Source organism: Acartia tonsa, chromosome 9 (genome assembly GCF_053477335.1).
Source record: "Acartia tonsa isolate MP-2025a chromosome 9, ASM5347733v1, whole genome shotgun sequence".
In the NCBI taxonomy this organism is placed as follows: Eukaryota; Metazoa; Arthropoda; class Copepoda; order Calanoida; family Acartiidae; genus Acartia; species Acartia tonsa.
In genome coordinates this window covers 8,103,623-8,115,727 of record NC_137268.1, presented here as the reverse complement: position 1 = coordinate 8,115,727, position 12,105 = coordinate 8,103,623, and the positions used below count along the sequence as shown (strand labels likewise).

Sequence of the window (12,105 nt, the reverse complement as noted above, 5' to 3'; positions counted from 1 at the left end):
GCTGAATTAGGCAATTTGGAATCATTTGAGACCATGTTTTTTTTTTTCGAGAATTTGAAAAAAATGACAAATCCCCGCGGGGATTTGTCATTTTTTTTTTTATGAAGAAAAATTTTTGAAAAAAATAACATGATCTCAAATGATTCCGAATTGCCTAATTCTGCAAGAAATGCAATAAAAAAAATTTTTTTTGGTGGCGGCGGTAAACGGCGGCAGGAGCGGCAGTCCCGTCGCCGTTTTTTTTAAAGATACAAATAGTTGAGGTAATTAGTGACCCAGCCCAAAAGATTTTATCCAATTATCTCTAAAACTAAGGGAGTAGCACCCAAAATAAAATTGCTGGTATGTCATGTGACGAGTCACCACATTTCCCCCCCCCCCCTTTACTTACAATTTTGTTTCGACTTTTATTTTGGGTGCTACTCCCTTAGTTTTAGAGATAATTGGATGAAATCTTTTGGGCTGGGTCACTAATTACCCCAACTATTGGTATCTTTTAAAAAAACTGCGGCGGGACCGCCGCTCCCGCCGCCCGCCGCCGTTTACCTCCGCCACCAAAAAAAATTTTTTTATTGCATTTCTCGCTGAATTAGGCAATTTGGAATCATTTGAGACCATGTTTTTTTTTTTCGAGAATTTGAAAAAAATGACAAATCCCCGCGGGGTTGCTTGTAAGGCGAAAAATTTTTGAAAAAAATAACATGGTCTCAAATGATTCCAAATTGCCTAATTCGGCGAGAAATGCAATAAAAATTTTTTTTTTTTGTGGCGGCAGTACAGCGACGGGCGGCGGGAGCGGCGGTCCCGCCGCCGGTTTTTTTAAAGATACCAATAGTTTAGGTAATTAGTGACCCAGCCCAAAAGATTTCATCCAATTATCTCTAAAACTAAGGGAGTAGCACCCAAAATAAAATTGCTGGTATGTCGTGTGATGAGTCACAACATTTCCCCCCCCCCCTTTACTTACAATTTTGTTTCGACTTTTATTTTGGGTGCTACTCCCTTAGTTTTAGAGATAATTGGATGAAATCTTTTGGGCTGGGTCACTAATTACCCCAACTATTGGTATCTTTTTAAAAAAAACGGCGGCGGGACCGCCGCTCCCGCCGCCGTTTACCGCCGCCACCAAAAAAAAATTTTTTATTGCATTTCTCGCCGAATTAGGCAATTTGTAATCATTTGAGACCATGTTATTTTTTTCGAGAATTTGAAAAAAATGACTAAATACCCCGCAGGGTTGCTTGTAAGGCGAAAAATTTTTGAAAAACATAACATGGTCTCAAATGATTCCAAATTGTCTAACTCGGCGAGAAATGCAATAAAAAAAATTGGTTTGGTGGAGGCGGTAAACGGTGGCGGGCGTAGGGAGCGGCGCCGTTTACCGCCGCCACCAAAAATTTTTTTTTTATTGCATTTCTCGCCGAATTAGGCAATTTGGAATCATTTGAGACCATGTTATTTTTTTCGAGAATTTGAAAAAAATGACTAAATACCCTGCAGGGTTGCTTGTAAGGTGAAAAATTTTTGAAAAACATAACATGGTCTCAAATGATTCCAAATTGTCTAATTCTGCAAGAAATGCAATAAAAAAATTTTTTTGGTGGCGGCGGTAAACGGCGACGGGCGGCGGGAGCGGCGGTCCCGCCGCCATTTTTTTTAAAGATACCAATAGTTGGGGTAATTAGTGACCCAGCCCAAAAGATTTCATCCAATTATCTCTAAAACTAAGGGAGTAGCACCCAAAATAAAATTGCTGCAAGTCGTTTATGAGAAACACCCTATAGTATAATCCACCCGCCCCCCCAAAAAAAATTAGGGGTTTGGGGGTAATTAGGTGGTCAACGATAATTATAAAATCAAATATAGGCCTACAAAACTTGTATCCTAAAGTTTGCTCCATTTATCTCAAGTCGTTTATGAGAAACACCCTATAGTATAATTCACCCGCCCCACCCCCCCCCCAAATTAGGGGTTTGGGGGTGGGTGGGTGGTCAACGATAATTCTAAAATCAAATATAGGCCTACAAAACTTGTATACCAAGGTTTGCTCCATTTATCTCAAGTCGTTTATGAGAAACATCCTATAGTATAATCCAACCGCCGCCCCCCAAAAAAAAAATTTTGGGGGGGGGTGGGGGGTCGACGATAATTTTAAAAGTAACTTTGGCCCCATAGAAGCTTATATCCAAAATTAGCTCCCTCTAGCTCTAAGGGTTCTCGAGTAAACCCCCCCCCCCCCTGCCCAAATGGTTATTTTCCACATCCCCCTTTTTGGGGGGGTAAACTAAATTTACCCCTGCCAACAGATTTCAGGGGGGGTAATTACCCCCCCCAAGCAAATTTTACCCCCGGGGTAAAAATTTTGGGGGGGGTAAAAAAAAATTGCGGCGCGCTTCGCGCGCCATTTTACCCCCCCCCAAAAAACGAATTACCCCCCCTTCAAAAATTTTTACCCCCTCAAAATAAAAAGCTTGGACGCCCCTGTTGTTGATAGCTGCGTTATGAAAGCAAAAAAAATTTCAAAAATAAGAAGCAAAAAATTCTAAAAGAATAGAAGGGGTGCCAAAATTGGGCTGTTTATTACATTAGGTTCCAAAGTTTTATAACAGCATTTAGTCGTCCAGCAACTTTGGGGACTATTATTAATTTTGTTGGGTTGGTTCATTAAGTTGAGTGTCCAAACGTTTCACCACTAATAATAATTTGCAGGTAATTTTGTGTATTTCCACAGGATGAACATAAATTTATCGGCCATTGTCTTATCCCTTAAGATCCCTGATATAGAAACCTTTTAACAAAAAAAATTGGGAATAGTCTCTTTCGCGGCAACGCTCCTTCAGGGGCGATTCGTCGTATTTTTAAAATGGCTTTTGATAGGTTATTTTAGGTTAGGTTATATTAGGTTAGGTGATTTTCCCACAGGGTTAGACAATTAGCCCTTTAGGAGAAAAGCTACTGTGAAAAAACGAAGAATTGCCCCTTAAGGAGCGTTGTCACAAAAGGGACTATAACCAAAAAATTCTAAAAACAAAAGGATTCAAAATATCTGTAATTTATCTGGGTTATGTAGATATGCTACTTTGGACGTATTATTCCTTGGTATTTTATTGTTATTTAGAATTATAGTTGTTGACAATTGGCAACTAAATTATCAATACTGACAATCTAACATGGATAAAAAAGGAATGGTCACAAGAAAAAAATGCTTTTTTTTCGCCAGGAAAATATTACTAGAATTTTTAGAGCAGACGTTTAAGATTTTATTAGAACCGGTTATCAGCCATACTGAAAAATCATGTATAGCATTCTAAGAGTGACATAAAATTTTCCACGAATACTAAAAATTCATAATATTAAAATTATAAACCCTGACCTTCGGCCCCTCGGGTCTAACAAAACTGGTTTTAATATTATGATTTTTCAATTCAATCTCCGCGGAAAGGGCTGTATATTACGTTTCGATAAATAACTATTCCTAACATAAAATACACCTTTCAAGGACATGTTGTTCTAGATGACATGCTATTAATATATTACTATGCAATTGGTGTAAAATATGATTTTTATTAAGTTGACATATCCCTTACACTTCTGCAACCTACGCATTAATTCTAAATACCTGGATACTATTTAATGAAGCGAAACTACTCATTAAATATAATTTGTACTTTCGTAGGTCCTGACGAGTTAAAAAAAGGAGTGTCATAATAATCATATAATTAAAAAATATTTTTGGCGTACCTACTTGTTTTGTTTTAATTGAAAAATGTGCCTTTTAGCAATTTAGCAGGAAAACGGAGCTCACATTAACTACCCATGTAGTGGGGACCCTGTGTCGGCTTTCAATTGGGTCTTTGAATATCAATTAATAACGTCCGTAGTGTAAACACAACTAATTCGCTACAAAAGAGAAGAAAGCAAGTTGCTAGTAGATGAAAAAGGTCTTTACAACATCGGCCAGGTAGTTATCTGGGTATACTTTTACATTTATTACCTGAAGGGAATTTAAAGCCTTACCTGAATCTATTGACTGAAAGGCCAAAGCTGTGAGACTCATATTAGGATATGGAGACTGTCTGTCTGTCTGTCTGTCTGTCTGTCTGTATGTCTGCCTGCCTGCCTGTCTGTCTGTCTGTCTGTCTGTCTGTCTGTCTGTCTGTCTGTCTGTCTGTCTGTCTGTCTGTCTGTCTGTCTGTCTGTCTGTCTGTCTGTCTGTCTGTCCATCTATCTATCTATCTTACCTGGATAATAGACTGGGTGGCCAGAGCTGTGAGACCCATGTTGGGATATGGAGACTGAGTGTCTGTCTGTCTGTCTGTCTGTCTGTCTGTCTGTCTGTCTGTCTGTCTGTCTGTCTGTCTGTCTGTCTGTCTGTCTGTCTGTCTGTCTGTCTGTCTGTCTGTCTGTCTGTCTGTCTGTCTGTCTGTCTGTCTGTCTGTCTGTCTGTCTGTCTGTCTGTCTGTCTGTCTGTCTGTCTGTCTGTCTGTCTGTCTGTCTGTCTGTCTGTCTGTCTGTCTGTCTGTCTGTCTGTCTGTCTGTCTGTCTGTCTGTCTGTCTGTCTGTCTGTCTATCTATCTATCTATCTATCTATCTATCTATCTATCTATCTATCTATCTATCTATCTATCTATCTATCTATCTATCTATCTATCTATCTATCTATCTATCTATCTATCTATCTAGTGGCCAGAGCTGTGAGACCCATATTAGGATATGAAGACTGAGTGTGTGTCTGTCTATATATCTATCTATCTATCTATCTTACCTGGATCTATTGACTGAGTGGCCAGAGCTGTGAGACCCATGTTGGGATATGGAGAGGTAAAACCAGGCACCAGGGTTGCATAGATGGCGTGGATCTGAAAAATAAATAATTTTCAAATAAAAGTAAAAGGATGTCTGTTTATGTAGCCAAAATCTTGCTAACCGCTGGACCAATATGGTTCTTCTTTTAGTTCCAGGGAAGTGTTATAACTATTTTGGAGAGGGTACCTCCACCCTACCAAGAAAAGTCACCTGGGAAAAATAGTAGTCCTTACCTCCCCCCCAATAATTTTTTCTAGTAGCCGCTAGTTGTAAATAAAGGATTATGAAGCTAATTATGCAATAGCAAAGAATATTGATCCATTTTAATCTGATTTACATGAGAATAAGTAATAAGTATCTGTTTAGTTGAGTTTAATTTTGAACTTAAAATTATCGGCTTAAAACCTCTGCTATTCTTATTATCTTATTAATTGAAAATAATTAAAAATATTATTATTTTATAAAAGTTGATTAAAGTTTATCTTTTAATAGCATATAAAGTATTTTTCCAATAATAGAATTATTTACTTTCATGTTGTTAACAATAAAAATGTAATTTTTTCTTATCTTTTTATTTGTTCATTGCTTTACCACCTTATTAGTTGCGCAGCTCTTGTCTAAATCAGTCATATTCGTCAGTCGTTACGAGTATGTCATAAAATATTTGATTTACTCAGATACAATGTAAAAAAAAAGACGGCTTTAATTTTTGAACTATCACCGACAAATATAATAGCATTTCAGGAGATTTTAATTTTCTTTTAATAAAATTTCTGAGTTATTTCAATGTTTTTTTATTTTGTAGTTTCTGCGCAATTGTGGACAGTCTTATTATTGTCGCTGTTAAAAATACACTACAGAATTATGCTAAAAAGTATAATTTTTTTATTATGTAGGATATTAACAATAAATAGGTATTTTAAAAAGTTCCATAATGTTCCTTGCATAAGGCATTTGTCAAAATTCCTATCATTTTACCTTAAATTTAAATATTATTTCTTGGATGTTGTACCAGATTTTTATCTACTCTAATAAAGTGATACTTGCTTCTGGCTGAAATATCAGAAACCCCCAATCACCCCTTTTAACCCATCCCCTTTCCTCCTACTTAAAAAACAAATTGACCAATAAATGAGGTCCATATTAGGAACCTAAATTAACGAAAAATTTTCCCATTTCACAATATCCACATATATTCCATAGCCAATTATACAGTGAGATAGGCGTTTATTTCATGATTAAAGTCAAGCAAATAAAGGGATAATTTATGCTGTAGTAATAATCCACAGTTTTGCAGCATTAATAAAATACCTTCGCGCATAATTGGGGAGGAAAAAGTATGTGCTCGTGCTGAGAAATCTGACAAAGGATGGGTTCTATAAATACCCTTTCATAGAAGTGTCACAGCATATTAGATACAGATCTCAATAAAAATTGAAGTGTAATTGTTATGATATAAAATAGTCTTAGGATCTAAGTTAAACAATATTGATATCTTGATAAGTCCCAACTTCGTAATAACTTTTAACTTTAAGATAAATGTATAAAATCCATTAATTAAGACAAAAGAAATAAGACCATCAAAAAATTGTACTTCACATAGATATCTTAAACTTAGAAAAATTGAGGTGTAATAAATGCGATAGAATAGATTGATAGTAAGAAAGATAAATATTTTGTGTGTGTGTGTGTGTGTGTGTGTGAGTGAAACGTCAGAACGGATATATGTGGTTCCAATTATGTCGGTTTCGTACCCTCTCTGAGTCTCTACCCATACAGGGGAAAAGGGAAAAATAAGTACATTTTTCTAAACTTTTTTTAATATTCCATGAATATATTTGCATTAAAGCATACATTATGAAACAAGTATTATATTCTTGGTGCATTTTATTGTATGATGAATAGCCTGCTGTAACTTGTATCAGTAAAGAAATTATTAGAATATTTTGAAATAGCATGCACATAAACTTTTCAACCATTAATTTTAATCTCTTAAAGGGCGAATATAGGTTTGATATGATATGGGCTTATTTCAAGCGTGCAATTATATAGATTATAAATAACTTAAAGACATTGACATATTTAACTGTATAAGTCCGTTTCTAGCCTAAAACCGAACTGATTCGTTGATATAATTACGCCATTTCGCGTAACTTGTGTGGTTCCCTAAGAAATCCAAACATCCCTGCATCACACAAGGCTGCGTCGGAAGGTTGTATTATAAAGCTTTTGTTCAATCATAGTCATAATGAAGATGAAAGGAATGGGAAAAAAAAGGATGCTGCAACTTTTACTTTTGATCAAATAAATTTTTCATAACATAATTTTGTAAAAGTACATTGAAAAAGGGAGGGCTGAAAACTAATTTTAAAAAAATATTTCAAAATTAAAATATTATTTTTGTTTGCTAAAAGTTGCATCATGTTTGTGTCTTTACCCAGGCTACAAAGGGTAAATATATTTTACATATTATATATTTTTATATAAATAAATTGTATTCATCATGAATAAATCTAAAATCTTAGTAGAGAAAATAAATTTAAAAACTTAATATTTATCTTTATGATGCACTATAAAGCAAAATTTTTGACGCTATTTAAAATTTGAATAAAATACTATATAATTAAATAAAATAAACATTTTAATTATCATTTAAGATGCATGCCAATGAAATAATCAATTAAACTTAAGAGAACTAGTCAAACAAAGTCTTGTAAAGGGCTAAAATAAACAATTTTGTAGGCCATCTCATTTATCATATGTTGAAGAAAACACGAAAATTGTAAAATCTACTTAAGGATTTTTTTGAATTTTTAAATTTAACATAGATATTCTAAAACTATGCAATGGCACCTTTGATATAAGCTCATATCATATCGAACCTATATTCGCCCTTTAAGGGAGTATTTTTTTATTTATTTTATGGGAGAGGGGGATATTATTTCATAATCAATTGCCATGTCTATGTATCCCTAATTCTTTACAGTTTCCTTTTGTGTATTTACCCCAACATTTACCCCTGATTTGGGGCCCTGGCTTTTCTATGCCCAACAGCCTTACACTGAATTTTATTATTGTGAATTGATTTTCTTCCATATATGTAGACTGTGTAGAATAATCGATATATTATTACTTGGATGTTGCACCAGATATTCATGTACTCTAATTAAGTGTTACTCGCAGCTGGCTAAAACAACAATACCTCTCATCCACCCCATCCCTCCTACTGGATGAACAAAATGACCAGTAAATGAGGGCCATATTTGCCAGCTAATTTAATGACAAATATATCTCTGTCAATATATCCACGTATACTATTTCCATTATTGGATAGAATACATCCATACAGAAATATGTAAATTATTTAGAACAGAAACTCAACTATGTCGTTCAAGATACACATCCAAACAAATAAGAAATTCAGAAATATGAAGACATTTTTTCAATAACTTACCAACAAATTAAGAGAAGATAGACTTTACAAAACACGCGATACGTGTCCTAATAAGCAAATTCTACGAAGAATAAAGAAGAAGGAAACAGAATTTAATCTATTAGAACTATGAAATGTTTTTGTGAAATTATGTTTCGTTGGTTTATTCTTCAATTGGGGTAATGAAGCTACTCTGTAATTCGAAATGATATTATCATATTAAAGATAGACGACTGAAACTTCTTGTCAACATTCCCCTTGATATAAAGCATACTTAATTATGACCCATACAATACGGTTGGGCTGTTTTTAATGCAGCTTCTTGGCCGCTTTTACTTTTTGACAGCTGAAACTTCTTACTATAAGACAATATTTTGAAGCTAAACGATAAAATACACCAATATAATATGTTTAAAATTGTCAAATATCTATCTATGTTGCTATTATTACGCTGGGAGGTAGGGTAAATTGCACTGTTTGTTTATTACACTAGTCCCCAAAGTATAATAATGACGTTTCTTATTCGTTGGCTTAATAACTTTGGGGATAAGAATTTGGTTGGTTGGTTTATTTTGTTGAGTATTCAAACGTTTCAACACCTAGTTTTAAAATACAGAAAAGATAATGATTGTGTATAATCATTGGGATGTTCATCAATTTATCGGCCATTGTCCTATCCCTTTAGATCCCTGATTATTGCTATGAAAAGTTCAAAAGTCAGAAGGCTTCTTACAAGCCTTTCTCAACATGATACTTAACTAGCTATTTAGCTTTTATCACAGACAGCTAAAAAAAGATTCAAAATATAATAATGATTTTTGTAAAAATTTATAATAATCGTCTATTTGAAGAAAACTCTTTAAATATCTAAAAAAAAAGGGACATTTTGTCATTTTTGTATGTTTGAAAAATTCATAGAAAATATATTTCTTAAGATGAAAAATTCCCTTTCTATCATATGAATTTGTTTTATAAATGGCTTAAATCTTTTTACATATACTAACTTATTGGTCCATTGACATGTTTACTATAGGTAGCATAACAGATTAAAACCCTCTGATCATAAAAGTCTTGACTTTGCAAAAGGATGAATTATGCCCGATTATCGGCCATAAGGTTTACGTGTCTGACATTGCAGAGGTGAAACAGTTTTGTTAACATCTTCAGCTATCTATGGCCCATATTAAGCCAGGACTAGAATCCAAATTTGGTGTACCATATTTGCAACAACGTAAGGACGTTTTTACTACGTATTTGAGTTGTTTCCTTCAAGGACAAGTAAATATATCACTATGTTCTTATCAGGGATCTCAAGGGATAAGACAATGGCCGATAAATTGATGTAAATCTCTAATTTTAATATACAAAATTAATCCTTCTGTAGATTACAATTAATGGTTGAAATGTTTGGACGGTCAACTTAATAAACCCACATATATCAAAAGTATCCAAAGGTGTAAAGCCAACGAATACAAAAACGTTGTTATAAAACTTTGGGGACTGGTGTAATAACCAGCCCATTGTCCCCGTTTTCTCTTCTATGATGTTCTTATCAGGGGGAAAGGATGGATAATGATATCCAATGATTTTAATCAATTATATCATGTGAGTTTGGTTTGAGTTAGGGGATTTTAAAAGGATGCATATAACGTAGGTATATAGAATATTTTGTCTTATGCTAAAACAAATTTGCTATAGACAATTACGCTATATATAAAACAAGGATGACAACATCCGTAAGTAACGTGGCAAAAAACATAGACAAATTGAATCAAGCAAGTGTATACTAGAAGATCTTTGGAATGGGGTTTCGCCCCTTAAAAATAGTATAGAATAGCAGCAGAGAAAGTATAAAAATAAGTAAGAATCAAAGTTTTGAAAATCTGAGCAAAATTACCAGAAAAATACAAAAAAAAACTATAAAGCTGCTTAAAAGCAGTCGGACGGCTATGGATGTATTAAACTTATAATATGCCCCATAATGATGAATATCAAAAGTCTAACTTTAATTACAGCTAAATAAATCCCATATCCCCCAAAAGCGTTACTGACTGACGGACGGACAGACTGACACAGTAAATTATTGAGAAGCTTTTCTACTAAAAAGATCTTTTATAGTAAAAAATTTACAGAACGAACAAAGACAAAAATTAGGAATAAATCTATTATGATGCAGTGAAATAAACGGAAAAGAAAAAGATGGCTGAACATTTTTAATACAAGATTTTCTTATTTATTTGTCTGTATTAGGTATTTTTTTCTTATTTGATAAAACATTAAACTTATAAATTCAAATTTGAAGAGTCGTTATCTAAATCACTTTTAAAAACCTCAAAAATAAATTAAATTTCAATCTTAAGTCTTTAACTTAATCTACACATTAATACAAATTTGATAACGATTATCTACGCTAGATGGTATAATGAAAAGGGGCCGAAGGCACGGGCTAACAAAACTGGTACTAATATTTTGATTTTAATTGTATTATTCATTAAAAATTATCTAAAATACAACACGATACATGATTTTTCAGTATAGCTCAGAACCGGTAGTAATCCAGCGGATATTAATCGGTTTTGAAACCATACTGGAATAATATATATATCCTACATTTCCTTATTAAAAATCCAAGAGTTAATGATGGTAATACTTCATTTAATCAATTTTTGGGCGGAGCTAATATATACAGGAACAAACTTTAATTAGAAATTAATAAATAAGGAGAGAATTCATTTTAGAATTTGTACAGCATAACCTTTAAGTCATGTAAAGTTTTTTTTTAACGCTTATAATTTAAATTTTGCATGTCCTGTTATATAAAGTAGTAATGTTTTTTTTCTGTCTGAAACTACAGGTTTCGTAAATGGCAAGTATAATTAGGTTGTGTTTTTTTCTGGGAGCCTTAATAAAAATGTAATGGGCTGGTTTAAGGCTGATACTTGTCCCCAATAGTCCTGGGGCGAAGCATATGTATGTATTTTATATATTTCATATTAGGTATTAAGGTAGTAAAGGTTTTTTGTCTGAAGCTTAAAAACTTAATAACTACTGAACTGAATGTGTAATCCTTTTTAATGAAGCTTCACATAGGTCCGGTATATTTTTAGATTATCTATTTTTAGGTGGTTCTATGCTATGTTACTGCCCCCTTTCTTACCCCTTTCAACAAAGAGCCATTAGATGCAAGGGGCGCATCCGCAAGTATGTAACTATAGGGTAAATTCATGTCCTTGTGAATAAAACTAAAATTGTAGCAAATATTATGCAAATTTTGTTACGTGCTTGCTGCCAGGGATATAAAGGGATAAGACAATGGTCGATAAATTGATGTACATACCCCTTCTGTAGATTACAGTTAGTGGTTGAAACGTAAGGGCACTTAGCTAAATGAACAAACCAATCAAAATTAAATGTCCCCAAAGTTGTTAATCCAACAAATAAGAAAACGTTATTAAAAAAACTTTTGGGACTAGTTTAATAAACAGCCCAATGTCCCCTTCCTCTCTGGCTAGCTGCTCTTATCGCACTTGCATACGCCATACATTCAACCTAATATTACTGTGAAGAAAATAAATAGTTTAATGTTTACTTCAGCTGTAGCTAAAAAGGATGGATAAAATATACGTGGATATTACGACAGGGGAAATTTTGTCGTCTATTTAAGGTTGCTAATACTGACGACATTTATTGGTCAGTTCAGTTCGTTCATCATTTAGGAGGAGAGAAGATAATATTTTAGCCAGCTGCAATTACCAGTTTATTAAATTAAATGAAAAAGTGGTGCAAAATCCAAGTAATAATATATCGATTAATAAAAACAACATTTTACAACAATTTTACTTAAGCTGTAGCTAACAAGCGATTGA

The 12,105-nt window shown here is 33.7% G+C and overlaps 1 protein-coding gene across 1 annotated transcript in view; it reads right to left on the bottom strand.

Moving 5' to 3' along the window:
* LOC145328140 (ral GTPase-activating protein subunit alpha-2-like) overlaps nucleotides 1–12,105 on the bottom strand; it is a 95,011-nt gene that overhangs the window by 70,380 nt on the left and 12,526 nt on the right. The window contains exon 5 of the mRNA XM_080171718.1: nucleotides 4,766–4,859. Within this exon, the coding sequence (XP_080027844.1) occupies nucleotides 4,766–4,859 (94 nt within the window). The remainder of the gene's footprint in view (nucleotides 1–4,765; nucleotides 4,860–12,105) is intronic.